We start from the raw sequence: 20,466 nt of genomic DNA on the forward strand, positions 1-20,466 counted from the left end.
AATAAAACAATAATCAAAAAATCAAGTATAGTTAATTTGTCTAACTGTTGACTGTTATGTGGCAGTTTGCTTTATGTGCAGTGAAATATTTGCATACAGTATATCGACTTTTTACAGTGGCTTCAGATGCTCAACTCATCCAATCAGACTTTAGAAAAATCTGTTGTATGATAGACTTTAAATATCCTCATCTCTAATCTTTAATTTGCATTATTATATAACAGTATCAGATCTCAAGCTAAATGTGTCAAGTGCTCCTGAAGTTAAATAATGGAGAAAAAAGGATGTTGAAAAATCAATAATGATATTTTTAGAGTGATTGTGCACATACTCGCACCCACCGAGCCTCTTTCTAATGCAAGAATCTTCAGAAACACCCACATGCTGGTGTTAAGAGCCCTGCGGGGTCTCTCACAATTATTATCCAGTCGCTTTCAGCCTCTCAAAGTTTTCTTTCTTTCTCACTCTGCCCTGCATACATTATAAAAGTGAAGAGGGAATCTATACTAGCTCGTCAAACATTTCAAGAAGAAGACTAAATGTCCTGGACATGTACGTCTCCTGGGTAGACATGAATATATTGAATTTTAGATGCCAACGTAGTTCTGCAAGCATTACTTAGAATCTTAGAATCGATATGAATAATTGAACTGTAGATATTGACATCAGGAAAAAGGTTTGAATATTTCAGTGATCTCTTATGTCAGATGATGTCGGTAAATGCCAGGATGTTTCTCTTTGTCTTGTCTGAATGGATTTCATGTCAGTATAGCTGTCAATTTAGTCTGTAGAACCGAACAACAAATAGCCACCAGTCATCAGAGAGCTGAATACAAAATATAATCAGATCTGAAGAGTTCATTAAATGTGAGGACATATGCGTCCACACACAATGTCAAACAGAGCTCGCTTAGCAACACAGGAGAGACAGTATGTGATCAATTTCAGTATATGATTTATCTGGTGTAATAGACAGAAAATTAGTATGCAATTGACTGGGCCATGTTACACAAGTCTGTACAATCCTTCTTTGGAAGTAATGATAACTTCATATGCATTCACACTCAGCTTTCCTCTTGGATTTTCAACTGGGTCAACAAAGTCGAGGATGTCAAAGCTACTGTTTAATATCTTGTATTAATTAGACACAGTCTGGTAAATGGAGAAGAATGAGAACGTAAGGACTGGGGAAAAGAGAAATATTGTCAATAGTTAATGAGAATTGAAGCAGAGAAGACTAATTAAGAGAAATAATATGAATAGGATGGTGACAGTGAGTCAACAATAATGGGCTTTGAAATATGAATGAAGGTGTATTGCAATCATATTTTCAGTCCTGGTTCTTATGATGAAAGTTTGGAAAGGTCTAATCAAAGACAAACCTTGTGGGCACAAACTTTCTCTAAATATTTCCAAAAGATAAAACCTCGAAAAACCAAACAAAGCAAAAATGGGTCTTGTCCACATGGGGGGAAAAAATGGTCTTAAATCAGAATTGTCCTAATTCAATTTAAAAATGATGCACTATATCCTAACCAGGTGTGACAAGTAATTATTTTTCTTTGCACAGTGAAAGCAATAATGCTGCATGATGAACATGGAGTGGGATTTTTGACCAATATGATTTCGGTGCTTAGTGATTTGTAGCACATTGCTAAATGATTGCTAAGGTTGTCTGGGTGGTTGCTAGTTGTTTGCTTACTGGCCCAAGTCAAAAGTACCCACCCTCAAGTCTCAATGATATTCTAGTTCCTAGATACTTACATTAAGTTTGAGCTTAGTGATGCTTTTGGGAATAGGAAGCCCCCCCAAATTTAAGGTGTTTTTGTTTATGCTTATATTTTAACACTTTTCTTTCTGTCTCTACAGCTGGGATGACAGTAGTTCGGTCAGCAGTGGTTTGAGTGATACTTTAGATAACATCGGCACTGACGATCTGAATCCACCCACATATTCCGGCATCTCATCTCGCAAGAGCAAAGCAGCACAGGTGTGCATAGGTTCTAGTCTTATGTATTTTTTCTCCTCACACACACACACTTTTTTATAAATAGCTTTGTATCAGCAGTCTGTCAGTTGGCCACAGCAGATTGAACAGATTGAGAGTTTTGGACATTTTGCTTTGGCTAGTAAGAAAAGTTTGGCCATCTGTCAGACGGATTGCCAATGTGAGATTACTGTGTGTGCACTATATTCTGTGTGTCTGTGTGATTCACAGTCAAATAAAGATACGCACAGACATACCGAGCAGGATGGTAGCAGCTGGGCTGGTGCTGAGGATCTGAAGAAGGTTGATGAAGAGATGGAGCCAGGTATGGACCCTTCCTGCAAGTGGAAGACTTCATCCCCTTCTTCTTCATGTCAGGGTGAGGATGTTGGCCAGAAGACAGGTTTGCCCATGTCTCAAACAGGCTCCTGGAGGAGGGGCATGAGTGCCCAGGTTGGCATCACACCACCACGGACCAAAGGGTCGTCCACCTCTCTCAAAACACCAGGTATCAAAATCTCATACAGTTGTACATTGTAAATATGAAAAGATACTTGTAGTACCATTTGTGGTTTCTCAGAAACCCCTTTTTTCACCAACATGAACCAGGATAGTTCAGAGTTGGTTCGACCGGCGAGCCTTCTAAGAACCAGAAGCCTTTCCATGGGCTAGAGAGCCACCGCAGAGCCAGATCTTACGTCACTGTATACGTCTCATCTTTCCCGGCAGCGCCAAACACACCAACAATAATGTTGTGGCTTTGGGAACCTACATTGGCATCCAAACACGGTGCATCCAACATGTTCATGCAGCTCGCTTTAATTTGTATAGACGGAGATTACAATCAAGCCGCTATTAGCTCGAATAGCTACTATTTCAAAAATGGTGGTCACAAGTTTCTGTTAGTCTGTTGGTTATGATAGCCCCACCCCCAGCCCCTGACGCAAGCGGTTCTTACTTCTAGACCAGTAATGTTTTGGTGCTACTTACGGACCACTTTTCCTGGTTCAGAGCTGGTGCTTTGGGTGTCGAAGGACAAATAACTGATTTGAAACTTGGCTCTGGCTCTGAACCAGAACTCAAACTGCCTTGGTGGAAAAGGGGTAAGAGAGAGACACTGGCAGAATACTTTCGAAAACCTTTAGGTACACTTTCAAAAATGGCAGTTCTCTCAGGGAACTTTCAAAATGGAGCCCACAAATTCCTGCAGGGAAGCATAAAAGAAAAGAATCCCTTTTTGCATGTTACAAAACCAAGGGCATATCAGTGATATATGTCAGTTGGGACATTTTATGCATAGTATTCCAAATAATTGTTTAGTGTAGCTTCAAATAGAAGGTAAATCAAAAGGAGATGAGTTTTTTTGACAGGTTTAGGGGACTGTTGAGTCTTTTTTGTTATCTCAGCCAACTTTTGTAGCTGAAGCTCTGTCAAGCTACTTTTTTGGTACACTCAGTTGGCTTAGAGTACTTTATCTGTGCTGTTTGCTGATTTGTGCAAAAAAGTGCCATTGGCTAGAACACAACAGTGTTTGGCAGAGTGGCTTTTCATTGTACTGGTAATGATTGATTGGGTTGTGAAATTATTTGCAAAAAACTGGCCACCCCTGGCCAGGAGTATTGAATGATTGAGCAGGAGGTACCAGTGCCATAACAAACATATTTCTGCTGACAGGTAAAACTGATGATGCCAAGGCATCTGAGAAGGGCAAGGCCCCATCTAAGAGCCCAAGCATCCAGCGTTCACCATCAGATGCAGGCAAAAGCAGCGGAGATGAAGGGAAGAAGCCACCCTCAGGCATTGGTCGTCCACCTACCACAAGCTCCTTCGGCTTTAAGAAGATTCCGGGTCCCGCCGGAGCCCTCATCACAGCCAGTGGGGCCACTCTGACCAGTGGCTCCGCAACTCTAGGCAAGGTACCCAAGTCTGCAGGCATTGGGAAGGGTGCAGGTATCGGCAATGAGCGGAAGACTAGTCTCGATGGTGCTCAACACCAGGATGATGCCGTTTTGTTAGGCTGTGGAGGCTCCAAGGTTCCACTCCAGTATCGCTCCCTACCTAGACCGGCAAAGTCATCTAGTGGGGGAAGCAGCGTGGTGGGCCGCAGCGGGCATCGTTCCAGCTCTAGCAGCATTGATTCTAATGTCAGCGGAAAGTCTGCGGGAGGTAGTGGAGGGGTGGTAGGAACCCCAACCAGCACAAAGAGAAGAGACCCTGGGAAAGTAGGGTCAGGACGTTCTAGTCCCATCACCATCAACCAAACGGATAAAGAGAAAGTGGCAGGGTCGGATCAGGAGGGAACGGGGTTGTCCACTTCCCCCAAATCCAGTCCCACTTCCACCCAATCAGGACTCAGACAGCCAGGCTCCAAATACCCAGACATTGCATCCCCCACATTCCGCAGGTAACCAATTTTATTTCTGAATAAAATGACTGGGGTAATGGGAGGACAAGAAAAGTTAGACAAAGATGACACAAGGCAGACATAAGCAGAGATAAGATTAAAATATGAAAGCAAAGTAGGCAGTTAGCTTGAGACAAATGGACAAAGGCAGACAGTAAGAAAGAACAATTGATTTTTGTGGTTTGGCTGACTCCTGTGATGTCGTGACCTCTTGGCCAGCATGGAGGAGCGTTCCAGCATGTTTCCTTAGCAAGTATGTGAGATGGAAGCAAGCTGCCTCAGGCTGCGCTGCATTGCTGATTTGATCCACCAGTGAGTTTAGGCTTACCTCAGAGATCCAGGAAATTTTGTAATGGATTATGGAGCTCATTGCTTTAGTCATAGTCATAGCCTTCTGTCTTACTCTTGTATTTCCCCCAGCCACCATTAGACGACCTGAAAACTTGTCAGCAGCCCACAAATAATCTGATGAATAGAGAAGGATGTAATCTACTGTAAATCAGTGGTTCTCAACTGGTTTTGCTTACAACTAGATTTCACAATGAACATTAAAGGATGACCCATGTAGTAGCAAAAGAAAAAAACAATGACATTGGCCAAAAAATGTGCCAATTTATTAACTGTAACATAAGCCTTTAAAAAGTTAAGCGTTTTTAATTTGCACAATTATACAGTTAGTTTCATTTTTTTTAATGCATTTAGCATGCATTTTTATGCCCCTGTTGCCTGTGACTTTGCTGTCTGTGAGTCTCATAACAGCCTGCAACCCATTTTTGAGAATCTAAATCACGTTGTAGCTTTAGCAGTCTGTCTTAGCACCTCTCTTCTACATCAGAGGACAGTTGCACAGCACAAGACGAATTAGGGTCATAGTGCCACCTGGTGGTTTTGGAATGTAAGTGCCTATTTGGAAAGACTCCTCAGGGAGCATGATTTGCCATTCTGATCAGACTCAATTCAGAGCTGATTAAAGCAGATGGAGTGTGCATATTTTCAGCACGCTGATCTCTGTATTATTAGGTGTGTCCATTTAAAAATATGTCTACATGCTCTGCTCCATGAAGCCGAAGTGTATAGCTGGATTTGCTTGCCTCAGCCTGTTATTGCTGGAGCCATAACGTGATAACCATGGACAGATTCACCACTGAAAGCATATTTGATTATGTGCAAGGAGTAGAAGCTGACCAATGAAATTATGCTGGCAACTGAGTGATGACACTTTGTTTTTAAGTGAGATTACATTCATTGGGCCTCTTTCATGAAAGAACAAATTTTGCGTAAACCGTTTCTGAAATCAACTCGATTCATTGCGACAATTTACATAAGCAAGGTGTTGTCTTGTTTTCAATTTGCCCAGGTTGTTCGGCAGTAAGACCAGCAGTAAACCCAGTTCCCCCGGCACTCCTGACTCTGGTAAATGCCCATCAGCACTGGGCAGTCCTCATGGCACACTGGCGCGGCAGGCCAGCCTGGATTCACCCTCCTCAGGAACAGGTAGTCTGGGCAGCATGGGTGGGCAAAGCGGAGGCAGCAGCCCGCTGTACGGCAAAACGCCCGACCTCGGCACTGACTCCCCAGCCTCTAGTCCAGCATCAGGCCTCTCTCTGCCCTCTAATGCCCGGCCTTGGCCTCCAAACCTCAGCAGTTCCTCTGCAGGCAGTAAAGACACACTGAGCTGCCATAGTATGACTAGTTTACACACAAGCTCAGAGTCCATAGACCTGCCACTCCCACATCACCATGGGCCAAAAGTCACCCGCACAGGCAGTGTCAAGTCCACCCTGTCTGAGGGGTAAGTTAAGATCCATATGGCATTAATTAAATGATAAGATAACAATGTATTGATTTATAAAAGGCATATTACATGATATGTTTAATGAAATAATGGATTATTAGTTATGTCTTGATATGATCAAACTGCCTGTTTGTCGTAGATAACTCTTATTTTTCTTCTGTTTTAATAGCATGCCTCTTGACAGAAACACTCTCCCCAAAAAGGGATTAAGGTACTAATATAACCACCATCCATGTAATTGTCCTCATAAATATGTTTTTGTTTCTGTTCTCACCTCCATCAAGTAACTAGCATTAATATTCTCATCAACTGCAGCTTTTGAATTTGTGTCACTCACCCAGTACATGTGTACATCTATGTATTAGTGGTGCTTGCTAAAGCAAGCATCATTATTATTACTCATACTTGGAGTTAGAGCTTGAAACCCCTAACCCTAAATACTAAACATTGGCACATCATCTTGTACAGTTTGTGCTACAGACGTGAATGATACCTCAAATCATGTGGCTTTTTGATTAGAGGTATGCGAATTGCATTTCAAAAACGAGCGAAGAAAACCTGTAGACTTGCTCTACCATTCAGCAAGAATGCATTAAACTGAAGGATCATGTGACACCAAAGACTAGAATAATACTTTGCCATCGCAGAAATCAATTACATTTTAACATATTTAAAGATAGAAAACAATTATTTAAATTGTAATGATATTTTTCAATACTACTGTTTGACTGTGTTTTTGAACAATAGTGTAGAATGCAGAAGGCAGGACTTGAGTCTTATTTAGAGACTAGAATATCAAGGCTCTTTTGACTTGAACCCTTAAGTAACACACTTTGGCAACATGCTGACAACAACCCACAGCACTGGTAGTTGTTAGCAAATTGTTTTACATATCCACAATGGCTGTCAAACTGTGTGACTCACCAGTTTTCCATTTATTAACACATTTAGCAAGAGACAACCACAGAAACAGCAACATAATGCTCTTAAGAAGCAATTAAATATTCACAGAGATAAGCGCAGCATTTAAATTAAATCAGACTGTTGTGTGCAAACCACTCTGCAGTCATGATAAAAGATAAACTGCAGAAATGCTACATGCTTGTGACCTTCTATTTACAGTTAAATCGCAATGTGAGCAAATCATTCAGGTCACAATATGATATTTCAATACTGAAGGCTCGGGTCAGCAGTGATGTGTGCACTGAAGATAGTCCAGTCAAGCAGATCCACGTGATCTCCATTAGTTTTATGGAAACTGTCTTTGAAGCATGCTAATTCTGCCCACTGCCTAAAGCTATTACTGCAGAATAATGGATGCAAGACTGTGTGGGCAGTTATTATCATCAAGATTTATTGTATAAATCATTTTTACGCCCTATTTAGTGCTTTTAGTTTAATAGACTCAACAGTTGCAATTATTTTCCAAAAAACATTTTTTTTTGGGAATATATTACCTTGTAGAATGGCTAAAACAGTCTGTTTTCCTCCAATAAGGTACCCTCCATCCTCCAGGCAGGCATCACATGAGGAAGGAAAGGAATGGTTGCGTTCTCATTCCACTGGAGGTCTGCAGGACACAGGAAGTCCACTTTCACCACCGGGCACAACCAGCACCAGCGCTGGAAAATACCACTACTCAAACTTGTGTATGTAAACATATATCATATCTGATTTATACTTTACAGTACAATTTTTCATTGTACCATAAACAGATTTTGAGATAAATTATAATTTTGTGACATCCTGACATTTGTGTTGCAGTGAGTCCCACCAGTATGTCACAGTTTAATCTTCCCAGCACCAGTATGAGCCGCTCCAACAGTATTCCAGCACAGGACTCTTTCGAGCTGTACGGGGAGGGACACACTTTGGGCGGCAGTGCCACCTCGCTGGAGGAACGGCCACGCGGGATGAGCCGGTCCGGCTCCTTCCGAGACAGCACTGATGAAGGTTAGTATTGCAGTTAATTAGTTGCAGAATTCATTCATTTATTTACATCTGTACCATTGATATACCTTTTCTGTTTATGCATGTACCTGTATTTATGCATTAAAAACAAATATTTTTTACCGTTTTGTTTCTGCTCTGTCTACAGTTCATGGTTCTTCTCTGTCTTTGGTTTCGAGCACATCATCTTTATATTCTGCGGTGAGTGACGCTAAAGTTGTGATTGACTAATCAGTCAGATTTCAATTTTGCAAAAGAAATAGCAAGTCTTACTGTATACAGTATATAGCGTACAGCAGGGCTAAAGGCACATATTGTATTTCGATTTCATTTATCTCTAAACCACTAGATGGTACAAAATCTCACCGTAGCAGTTAAGCATCTGCGTTTCACTGTGCAAGTGAAATTTTGCTCATCACCGCAAAGTCGATTCTAAAACTATTCTGCACTAAGTTGAGATCTAATATATGTTTTTTCTTAAGTTATAGATTTATGTAGCAAATGCAAATCATTCAAATTACCAAATATATTTTGAGACAAACATACTATTAATGATTTATATTTCCGAGTTTTTACAGAAACTAGTTAGTAAAAAGCAGATTTCCCTTATGGTGTGCCTTTAGCCCTATTGTACGCAATGAGTATATTTTATTTTTATTTTACAGTTATTTATTTGAACTAATTTGTGCTCACATTTTTATATTTGATATTTTCATATTTATTCTTTTTTTCTTTTTTTTTCATTTTAGAGCTGGGTTTTCTTTCAAAATATAATAGATACACATTATATTTCTTGCTTGAGTCTTGCTTTCTGTATTAAAAGTCTTTTTAGATCATAGTAAATTCACTGCTAGTCTCTGAATAACCGTAACTTCATACATGTTGTTTCCATTTGCCTGAGCTTGACAAACTAATAACTTTAAAGAGTAATTTCTTTGAGAAGTCATCAAAGTTGAATACTTAACCTCCACTATTCACTAAGGCTATGAATAAAGACTAATGACTAGATTTATAGCGGTAGTTGACCCATCTCAGAGGCTTAAGGTGGCTCAGTATTGTGACTTTGCCACTATTTGAACACACATTTTCTCACTTTCAGGTGCTGGCCTTTTTAGACAAGGTAATAATTTGTTATACAGAAAGCCTGCTTGTATTCACCTTCATATGTTTTAATACATGCAAACCCTAACAGTCTAACGTTTTGCTTAAAATCAGCTGCTACTAACGGGTAACCATAAATCTGATCCAAATGGCAAAATCCTGATCATTAGTTATTTTGTATGGCTTTGTGATTTACCTTTAAGTGTTTGCAAAGAGCTGGTGTGGATTTTGGCTTTTTAATTCCTTCTTCTTATTGGATCTAATAGGAAACACTGATTATAGATTGTTATGTGTGCAAAAAATGCTATTGGGATGTTGGTAATACAGTATTGTATTTGGGTCATTTTCATTTTCCTTTAACTGTTGTTTTCTCCCACAGACGGAGGAGAAGGCCCACTCTGAGGTAAGAATATCTTGTTTCCTAGTTATATTTGTGATATTGGTAAAATGTAAAAGTAATAAAAGGTCAAACAGTGATACACTTTCACAAAGTCCAACATCAGTTGGTTCATTGAATCAGACAACCAAACCGATACATTTACCTTATAATTTACCAATATATTTACTTACTCTTAAGCCAAGTCTACAGTGTTTTCAAAAATGAAAATTTAACCCTATGTTGCATTATTTTATGAGACACTCTTCTATCAAAATACATAATTCACCTTTATTCATAGCTCACACACAGTCATGGACAAACATCTTTAACATACACATCCATAATTTCTCAGGTTCACTTTGATTTGGACTCTTGTTCGTTTGATCACTGATTTTCCTTTGATTTCACTTTCTTTTGTGTTTGTGTGCCATTAATATTCTCTCTCCTGTTGTCATATTTGTCCAAGACTGCAAACCTTTATATATGCTTTGTCATGCAATGCTTAACGTGTAACGAACAGCTAAACTTTTCCTGTAACTACTAAAAACGAATGTATTCCTGTTTCATGGTTATACCTGCATTTTGTACGAACATGCAACATAGAGTTAATTGTATTTTCTTTTCTCAATCAAGGGCCAAACAGTCCAAAATACAACGGTAATTTCCCATTTTACACACACTCTCTTCTAGTACAATACATGAGAAAGCACTAAAAAGTACTTCAAAGTCTTACATGTCAGAGTGCTTACCTGAGGCCACTGATTGATATCTAGGTTCTTTTGTTACAGTTAAGCAAAGAAAATGAAAGCAGTTTATTCTCCATTGCTTGAGTGCACAGCTCATTGAAGTTTGTAATGAGAAACCACTTCTTTTCCTGCAGCAAATCAGAAAACTGCGGAGAGAGCTGGACGCTTCTCAGGAGAAAGTGGCAACCCTGACCTCTCAGCTGGCAGCCAATGTGAGTTAGATGATGAAACAAAGAAAAGCAGTCAAAAGGCATCAAAATACATCTCATCTAGTGTTTTAAATTTAGAATACATAATAATGCCTGTTCTGCAGTAAAATTATGAGTAATTCCAAGGTCCAAGAAGATTTAAAAATCCTTATTTTGAAATTTGAATATATATATATATATATATATATATATATATATATATATATATATATATATATATATATATATATATACTGTCAAATTTTATTCATTAATACAGTTTATTCACTATAGTTTAAATGGTAATAAAAATGACAAGATCTCAGAGTTAAACTGTGTCAGAAAAAAATCATCGTAATTATGTCAGATAACACTTTAGCAAAACATGGTCAGGTCAAAGTGTTGTATTGAAGTTAAAAATTTGTGAGTGAGTGAGTGCAGTGAGTGATTTCTTTGTCATTTTTGTCTGATTAACATTTAAAACACAGGTAGCAGTTCTTTCCCTTTAAGACATAATGCACGATCCAGTACTGTTACACATGAATTGTATTTTTTCGACTGTTAACTTAAGACATAACTGACTATTGCTAGGATACTCGCCAAAATGAGCATGTTGACACAATTTTTGTGTGAATTTGTTCGTTCAAGTGCAAGACTTGAAAGAGAACTCAGTATTGCGCGCTGTCTGAGATATAAATTATTTTTTGACATGCTGACAGTGTCTTAAAAAATCGCCTGACAGTAATAAATATAATAAAAATAATATATTAAAGTTACATCAGGAAAATCTTGTAAAATGCACAGCAGTGGCTTCTAAAGATAAACTATTAACAGTCAGCATGTTTGGGAATTTGCATTGTCATAATGTGAGTTGCGCATTGAAAGCAGCTCGTTTAATTTTTGACTGTGGTATTCCGAGGAGACGTTTTAGTTTGTGTCCCTGCATTGTCAAACTAGGCCACACTGTTTCAGTGTCACATTAGATTTCTGTGTGAAGGCACTGCAAGAAGAGAGCAGAGTTTGGACCAGGCTGAGATCTATTCACTTTTCTGTCTCAGGAGTGATGGGGGCAGGTGTGATGAAGGGCTTTGCTCTCTGACAGTTTAGTGAGAAGTGTGACAGAGCATGAGACAGTTCCTGTCTCTTCACTCGACCTCCTCTGTGATTTGTGTTTGACAGGATTCGTGTATGGGAGAACGGCTGCGAACTAAATCTATTCAAGTTGTACAATAGTTGAGTGGATTGAAATGTCTGCTCCCAGCTGGAGGTTTTTGAACTTCTCAGTGTCAGAACAACTTTTGAAAGTTGGTGTTCAGTATTCAGGGAAACAAGAGAACATCTTTGTTTCTGTTGAATTCTGATGATATACAGCAACATAATAAAATTATGAATTAACAACACAGAAACTATATCATATGAAGATTAAATTGCACTTAAAAAAAAATTGCTGATATCTAGACCCACTTACGGCAAATGTCTGAATGCTGTTGAATTAAACCAGTATCACAATGTCAAACCAAGTGACATTTATTTTAAAATTAGTATTTTGAAGCAAAACATTTGACACCAGTCTAAACTTACAATTACAATCAAAAAGTCCATAATTTGCATTTAAGTGTAGGTTAAGTATCCAAATGTGGGTATGAACCCTCAAAGATTCTCTTGTTCTTCCATCCAAATCTTCCCACCCAACCATTGGATAATCCCTCAGTTTCATGTGCATTTGTATTAGAATCTGTGGAGTTTTGTATTAAGGTGTGAGAGAGCTTAAGGATGGCTGTGGTTAACACGGGTACTGCTTTAGCTAGTTCACTCTTTTGGCCACAGCTAAACCATTATCCGGGTAAAGAAAGGTTGAAGAGCCAAGACCATTTTGCTCAGATATTGTCATTGCAGCAGCAAAACAAACGGATTTCATCACAACCACGCCAGGTAGGGTGATAACATGAGATTTAGCTTTATATATGTGATTTTATGTTGCTTAAACTACTACTATGTGGCTTTCATGTGTATCCATATCATAGTTTATAATAACTTTAATGTTAAAATGCCCACCTGGAGATTTGAATAGGTGAGAGTTTGTTTGGTGGGATTCATGTTTCAGGCACCTTTGTGTATGGTTCATGGAAATGCTGCCCGTTTCAGGTGTGCTTGACTGGGCTGAGGGACTCAGTGTGGACAGATTGTTGAAGGAATATAAATGGATGGACAAACAGGTCAGGGCAGTGCATGTCGTAAAATTGTGTTTATAGAGGCGCTCTCCCATTAGAGTCACTCAAGCATTTGGCAATGTGCCTCTCAGTATTCGCTTGGCTTCACTTCCTGGCAGGCATTTTAAATAGTATATACCAAGAACCTTTTGAATACACCTCTATTATAAAACACAGTGATATTGAAAATATTAGAATTTGAATTCATATCTTTGTTTGTAACTTTTATTTAAATATGATTTAAATAATAATTTAAAATGTTTTTATGTTATCTTATTTCTAACTATAGGCCTATAGCTAATCTACCTTTTCTGGTTAAGGTCCTCGAACGGGTTGTTGATCAGTTACAAAAATGTATTTCCACAAATAATCTATTCGAACTGTTTCAGTCTGCATTTAAATCAGGACACAGCCCTGAGACTGCTCTTGTCTGGGTCACAAATGACGTTCTCACTTCTGCTGATATGGATGCTTGTAGCATTTTAGTTTTCTTAGACTTAGTGCTGCTTTTGACACAATATGCCATACCAACCTTCTTGAAAAGATATGTGGGTGGTTAGGCATCTCTGGTGTTGTGTTTGAGTGGTTTAAATCTTATTTCACTGATCATTTCCAGTATGTATGTTTGGGGGAAAATAAATCCGAATCCGACATTAATTCATTGGGGTGTCCCTCAGGGCTCTGTGTTAGGGCCAATTCTGTTTAGCATATATATGCTACAGACCAGTGTTTGAACTACCATGGACTTTTGGGGAGGCCACAATATTTTTTTATTTTTTATTTTTTTTAACATGGGGGTTAAGAGGACTTACAGTACAATGACTTACGAAGCTGCATAACAGCTATGAGTGTATACACTACTTGCTTTAGGCAAGCACTATATAGGATCAATCACTATACAGCATTTACCCTATTATACTTTATAGACACAAATTGATAGATGAAACAGCAAACAGCCACCCACAAATAGTCTATGATAAAAGCATCTGGCTGTATTTGAGTTCACATGAACTGAACAACGTTACTCGTCAGGCTACAGAAGAATACCAAAATTCCTCCGTTCAATTAGGCCTAAGACATCGAGAGTCACACAGACCTATAACAACCCAGCCACAACACATAATTGCGAATAACATGCCTTACCTTAGCGCAGGCCTGGGGTCAGTTTCCTTTGCTGTTCGAGTTAACATGTATTAAACATGAGTGGAATTTGCACCGCAGCGCCCCCACACCTTGACAAGAATAGCATGAATAGTTATCTTTATTGAAGTGAATTAGGTTTAAATTGCCATCATGCATGAATGAATGTTTTTACAATTTTACACATAATAATCCACGATGATCACATTACACAAAACTGAAATTGCACGTCAAAATAACACATTGTCAATATTTTTTGAGAGCCCCCAAAATTTCACAAATCACATTTTCAGGGGAGCCCATGTCTTATTTAACCCTTAAATGCATACCTCGGGTCTTTAGTGACCCGGGACGTCATTCACTACCCTCCTCCTCGTTCATTTTTTAAAGTTCGACATAAACCTTCTTGGTATTCCTCAATCAATTCATTATAAAGAATATAACAAGAAAAAAATCATAAAATTATAAAATAATGCCTATTTTTGTATTCATTTTTTGTAAAGGGTCACAAACGACCCCAAGGTGTGTATGAGTGTATGTATATTTTTCCGCACAACAATAATTTAATCTTAGATGACGGAATACGTACAATTCACCTTTATTCCACAAGGTGGCAATGTCTGATACACAATGCTGAAGTGACGACTCATTCAAACAGAAAACGAAATAATAATAACAACATGAAATGGCTTAGCAATTTACTTCAAAACAAGTACTGAACGCAATCAAATATGACTGTAACTGTTACTGGATGGATCTGGTGAAGCTGTTAGCGATCAAAATATTGATTTTAAAGATCTTGAAAATTATATAGTTTTGAGAATACGTTTGAGATTGCGAATGGGCTCATATTCATGACCTCAAACATAAAACTAGCCCATTATTTGCTGAATTTACTGTGAAATGAGCTCTGACGAGGACAGTGGTGATGGCATAAAACATCTGCTCAAAAGGGCCCTTTCAAGCTCCAAAAGGTAACAAAATACGATTTATTTTATTCTTCTGTAATTGTTTCTCTAATATAAGAGGAGTTTTATATTATCATGACAGGTAGAGATCATTCCGTGTTAAATATTGATCCGGGTCGATAACGACCCAAATATGTAAGAATGATTGGCGAAACAGTCATGCATTTAAGGGTTAAGGTGAGCCGAGCTCCCCCGTAGTTCGCACCCTGGGACAGACCTTGCGTATCTTTGTAACCTTGTCCTTATACACCAACAAAACTTTGTTTTATTTTGTTTTTGTGCCTTAGTTTTTTAGAACACCATGAGTCAAATGCTAAACTGGGTCATTTCTATTGCAATTTGAGAGTTACTTCCGATGTTTGACTATACGTGTTCTCCTTAGCATTCACTTACATCAGACATCTTTTCAGTGTTGCTGAGGTCAGGAGAGATGGCTGTTCCACCAAAGCCCTGGGCCTTATGTTCAGACAAGCCTTAGACATTGTGTTTCCTTTGAACTCCTTCTCAGTAGCTTAAATCTGAAACATGCTTCAAAGCCCTTGACGACTGTTGAGGAGTTCACAGCACTTTTCAGCTTGCTTGTGCCGTATAGATCAGAGTTACCCAGGAGGAATCCTCTAGAGGCTCAGACTGGGCAGATATAAAGATATATGATAGTTTTTCCCACTCAGATGCCCAGAGTGTACTGTAAGTTTTTATATACACCCAATGGATTCATAATATTGGCTTCATTGGTTTGTGTTGCCGAAAGCAAAGCAGGCTTTGTGAGTTGTTTGGTATGTTTAGAATGAAAAACAAGTGTCAGCAAGGATGCATTAAACTGATCGAAAGTGACAGTAAAGTCATTTGTAATGTCACAAAAGATTTCTATTTCAAATAAATTCTGTTCTTTTGAACAGAATACAAAAAAACAAAACAAAAATGTATGATGGTTTACCCAAAATTATTAAGCAGCACAACAGTTTTCAACATTGATAATAAGAAATGATTCCTGAGCACCAAATCAGCATATTAGAATGATTTCTGAAGGATCATGTGACTGAAGACTAGAGTAATGATGCTGAAAATACAGCTTAACCACACAAGAATGTAAACTACCTCTAGATGTTCAGCTTTGATAACCTTGAACCCAGAGAAGATTAATTTTGCAGTTCTTTCTCAATTACCTAAAGTATCTTATTATAACCCTGTGTTGAAATCTATGTGTGTGTTTTGACAGGCACACCTGGTGGCGGCGTTTGAGAAGAGTCTGGCGAACATGACCTGTCGCTTGCAGAGTCTAACAATGACAGCGGAGCAAAAGGTAGCAAAGGACATACACACAAATGTGAACAATAACTTAATCGTATTTCTTGATATTTAATAGCACATATTCTATTATATTTGGACTGAGCAGTTCTTCCAACCACCCATCAACAAAACCATCCAGTCATCATGTAAATGTAACCTTCAGGTTAAAATGTGAAACTGCTCCCTTAATTTGCACAAAGCACCCTCCTTGACTTAATGAGTTCCTGCCCATGTTAATCCCTCTTGAATAAACCATCAGAGATTACAGAGGGACATCTTTGTTAAGACAGCCCGACTTTCAATTAAAGGCGAAACCCTATCGCAAGCGTGAGAATCCTGAGCTCTGGATTCTACAGAGAGACCGTGTTGTGATGGTATAGGGGGCTGCAACACACGCTCAGTTCCTCGGCTCAGCGGGGCGCTTATCTCCACATGTGCTTTTTTTGGCAGGAAACGTCTGATAGAGAAATAAGACAGCTGGTGGTACGAGAGGGAGCTTGCGTTTTGCCTACAAAAGAGTTTGTGTAGGGTCAAAATCCAAAAGTGCCATGTGGCTCACTTCCTGTCTAGTGATTCTGAAGTAATGCTGATTTGATATTTAAATAAGCAATGTTTGCTAGCATCACAATTGTTATTGTGCATATTTAGGGTTTGGGATTTAAACAAACCTCTAACCATAAGTATTCAACTTTGGTGCGCAACCATTTGAGCAACAGATATTAATAATAATCATGTGGCTTGTTGAGGGGAGGTGTGCTTTTACTTTTCTAAGTGATCAGGGGAAGTCGGTTGTGTTTATAAGCAATGTAACTGTGTTTGTTGTAGGAGTCCGAGCTGGCAGAGTTGAGAGAGACCATTGAAGCATTGAAAGCTCAGAACACAGATGCTCAGACGGCCATTCAAGTGGCCCTCAACGGCCCTGATCACGTTCATAAAGGTGCTGCTTGTATAAATACTTCAAAATCTTTCACGGTTATTAAAGGAGTAATTCAGGTTCAAGTTAAGGTGCAGTCATATTTACCATTGTTTGGTGAATTTTCACATGCAAAATCCATTCATTTCAGTAGGAATTTATGCAAAAGATTAATGTTTTTGCTCACTAAAATTGACCAAAATTTTAACTAAATGTGACCATACCTTTAAACTTAATCAGCAGCACTTGTGGTATAATCAATTACTGGAAAATGTCATTTCAACTTGTCCCTTCTTTCCTTTTTCTTTTTTTACATGATTTAAGTTTGAAAAAAATCACTTTGAAACATATTCTGTGTAAAAGGTATATGCCATTTTACTAAGCTTTAATGGGTTAACTCACCCGAAAATGAAATATCTGTCATTACTTAATCACCCTCATGTAATTCTAAACCTGTAAGACCTTCGTTCATCTTCGGAACACAAATTTTTGATGAAATCCGAGACGTTTTCTTTTATCCACCATAGAAAGCAACGTAATTACCACATTCAAAGTCCAGAAAAGTAGTAAAAATATTGTTAAAATAGTCAACGTGACTACAGTGGTTCAACCTTAATTTCATGAAGCGACAAGAATACTTTTTGTGCGCAAAAACAAACAAAAAAATTCCGCTAATTTACACAGTTTACACAAAAAGTATTCTCGTCACTTAATAACATTAAGGTTGAACCACTGTAGTCATGTTGACTATTTTAACAATATTTTTACTATTTTTCTGGACCTTGAATGTGGTAATTACGTTGCTTTCTATGGGAGATAAAAAAAATAAAAAAAAAATTCTTGGATTTCATCAAATATGTCTTTATTTGTGTTCCGAAAATGAATGAAGGACTTCTGGGTGTGGAACGCCATGAGGGTGAGTAATTAATGACCGAAATTCCATAGGGTTAACTTTAAGCTTCACTTTTCTGCTTTTAAATTGTCCCTATTCACTTCCATTTTAAGTTCCACTATAACTCACAAATGTTTGTTATGCATTGACCATTTGTGTGTGTGTGTGTGTAGCAGACCTGAGGATCCGTCGACAGCATTCGTCAGAAAGTATGTCCAGTATTAACAGTGCAGCCAGCCATTCCAGTATGGGTAGCGCTAAAGATGCAGAAGACAAGAAGAAAAAGAAGAAAAGCTGGGTGAGTCATTGCACAAGGCTTCATTATCACACCGTAAGGCTTGTCCACGTTTAGAATGATGACTACAACTGTGAAGAGCACAGCATTTGAAAAAAAGTTAGAGCAAGGAGGCATTGTGATCAAATATAAAAATAAATGAATCACTGCATTAGATAACAAAATGTCAATCTAAGTGACAACTGCAGTCAATGTTTAAAGAGCTTATAGAGCCGAGAACAATTTGTAATTGTGCCGTACCGAACCAAACGGAAATAAACTGGAACCTTGACGGTGGGAAAGCGGCGATTGTGATTTCAGTATCCAAATACTTTTTGGGCCAAATACTGCATAAATGGCTTCACATTACATCTTATTTTTAGCTTAGTACAAATTCATTATAGTTTACATTTACATTTGCATTACAATGCAATCAGCACATTTATAATGTACATATTTACATTTTATCAGTTTTTTCGATTCCCTGGGAATCTAACCCATGACCTTCACATTGTTAGTATAGATATAATAACTGATGCTAAAAAAAAAAAAAGTAAAACCTTTACTAACTTTGTAAGAGGAAACACAAGTATAGAAAAGTGTATCTTTATCATATTCTACAAGGTTTTTTTCAAATGTTTCTACAATAAAGTGATATTTATTTAGTCATCATTCTAGTAGTGGCATCCTCTCTCGCTCAGTTTCCATTTTGGGAACATCAAGAACACGTAGCACAAACATTTCTGTCATTTCACCCCCTTCCGGCTGTCTCGCCCTCTTTCACGCCCTCTCTCACACTTTCTTTGTCTTTCACTTTCTCACCACACCTCCAGGGAAAGGATAGAGGACACAAGGTGACTATAACACCCTCAAACTCTCCTGCATGCCCGTATGGAGGATCCGACATGCTCGTCCCATTTTTCTCCTCAGTGGCCCTTCAAACCCCTAAACTTCCTCACCCTTCAGTTCTTACCTTTTTTAAAAAATATATATCTTCATATCTTCTTTGAGGAATGCACTAATTAAGAACGACTTCTCGCTCAGGTCGCAGTCATTACCGGTGATATATTTATGTTATTAAGATGCAATTGTGCATGTTTTACTCCTTGTCAGCTGTTCTAGTTCACTGGCAGCTATTTCACAGATTTATTATCTCCTAACGCTAGCGGGCTGTTGTTCATTCTCATTTAGGGTGTGCATTAAGTCAAGAGCACTTGAGGTAAACAGCTGTTTGAAAAATAACATTGGCATCGTGTGCAGCAGTTATGGCTACTTTTCCTCGAGCTGCCCCGGACTCTTGTAATGAGAGCAGAGCTCAAACCGAGCTCATAAATACCAATCACCTCTTTATTTATGCGCCTATTAATTATTCATCAGCATAACTTGAGGCAGTGTGGTCTCTGGATTCAGACAGTCTGGAAATGCTGCTCAAAGGAGGAAGCGAGAAAGCAAGTGAAAAAGAAAGCGAGTGAGACAAGGGTTGAAATAGTACATTCATAGCAGGGCTCAACAATGAGGATGCAGTGTGAGAGATATTTCCAGGACAGTTTTGTTTTGCCTTCTCTTAAGTATAATTTAATACACATATGTATATAAATGGAAATGTTTAATAATTTTTTTTTTTTTTTCTGACAAAAATATTAAAATCTAGATTAATTAAAATTAAATGTAGTATACTAGTCCTACATTGTCACTACTTCTTATTTCCTTGATTCCTTGTTTTTTTTTTTTTTAGTGTACACGACATATTAAATAAATAGTTAAATCACATATATATATATATATGTAAAGAAAACAGAAAAGATTTAGAAAAGATTAAATGTGTATATATATATTTTTGGTAACACTTTACAGTTAACTTCATTAATTAACATGAACTAATGTTAATTTCAACATTTACTAATACATTATTAAATTTGTTAACATTAGTTAATGCACTATGGAGTACATGAACAAACTATGAATAGCTGTATTTTCATTAACTAACATTAACAAATACAGTAACAAATGTATTTCTCATGGTTAGTTCTTGTTAGTTAATACATGAACCTTATTCTAAAGTGTTACCATTTTTATTCTAACACATGGAAAGTTCTTATGTTTTTGTCTTATAATATTATAGTTTTAATTTAATATATTAATAAATATTTTTATTTATAAATGGCCTTAACTACTATGTACTTACATTTAAATTCATCATTTGATACAATGCTTATTGTGTACATACAT

The 20,466-nt window shown here is 37.9% G+C and overlaps 1 protein-coding gene across 12 annotated transcripts in view; it reads left to right on the forward strand.

Moving 5' to 3' along the window:
• The window catches only part of nav3 (neuron navigator 3), a 171,735-nt gene that overhangs the window by 131,261 nt on the left and 20,008 nt on the right, over positions 1-20,466 (forward strand). For 7 of the 12 annotated variants that reach the window (XM_067392174.1, XM_067392175.1, XM_067392178.1 and 4 more), the window contains 15 exons: positions 1,870-1,990; positions 2,219-2,495; positions 3,662-4,391; positions 5,749-6,183; positions 6,356-6,397; positions 7,684-7,835; positions 7,951-8,139; positions 8,285-8,337; positions 9,236-9,256; positions 9,617-9,640; positions 10,250-10,273; positions 10,497-10,574; positions 16,088-16,171; positions 16,984-17,095; positions 18,137-18,261. In XM_067392174.1, coding sequence (XP_067248275.1) covers positions 1,870-1,990; positions 2,219-2,495; positions 3,662-4,391; positions 5,749-6,183; positions 6,356-6,397; positions 7,684-7,835; positions 7,951-8,139; positions 8,285-8,337; positions 9,236-9,256; positions 9,617-9,640; positions 10,250-10,273; positions 10,497-10,574; positions 16,088-16,171; positions 16,984-17,095; positions 18,137-18,261 — 2,467 coding nt within the window. The remainder of the gene's footprint in view (positions 1-1,869; positions 1,991-2,218; positions 2,496-3,661; positions 4,392-5,748; positions 6,184-6,355; positions 6,398-7,683; positions 7,836-7,950; positions 8,140-8,284; positions 8,338-9,235; positions 9,257-9,616; positions 9,641-10,249; positions 10,274-10,496; positions 10,575-16,087; positions 16,172-16,983; positions 17,096-18,136; positions 18,262-20,466) is intronic. The other 5 variants (XM_067392176.1, XM_067392177.1, XM_067392181.1 and 2 more) reach the window with 2 other exon arrangements.

This window comes from Chanodichthys erythropterus, chromosome 8 (genome assembly GCF_024489055.1).
Source record: "Chanodichthys erythropterus isolate Z2021 chromosome 8, ASM2448905v1, whole genome shotgun sequence".
Classification (NCBI taxonomy): domain Eukaryota; kingdom Metazoa; phylum Chordata; class Actinopteri; order Cypriniformes; family Xenocyprididae; genus Chanodichthys; species Chanodichthys erythropterus.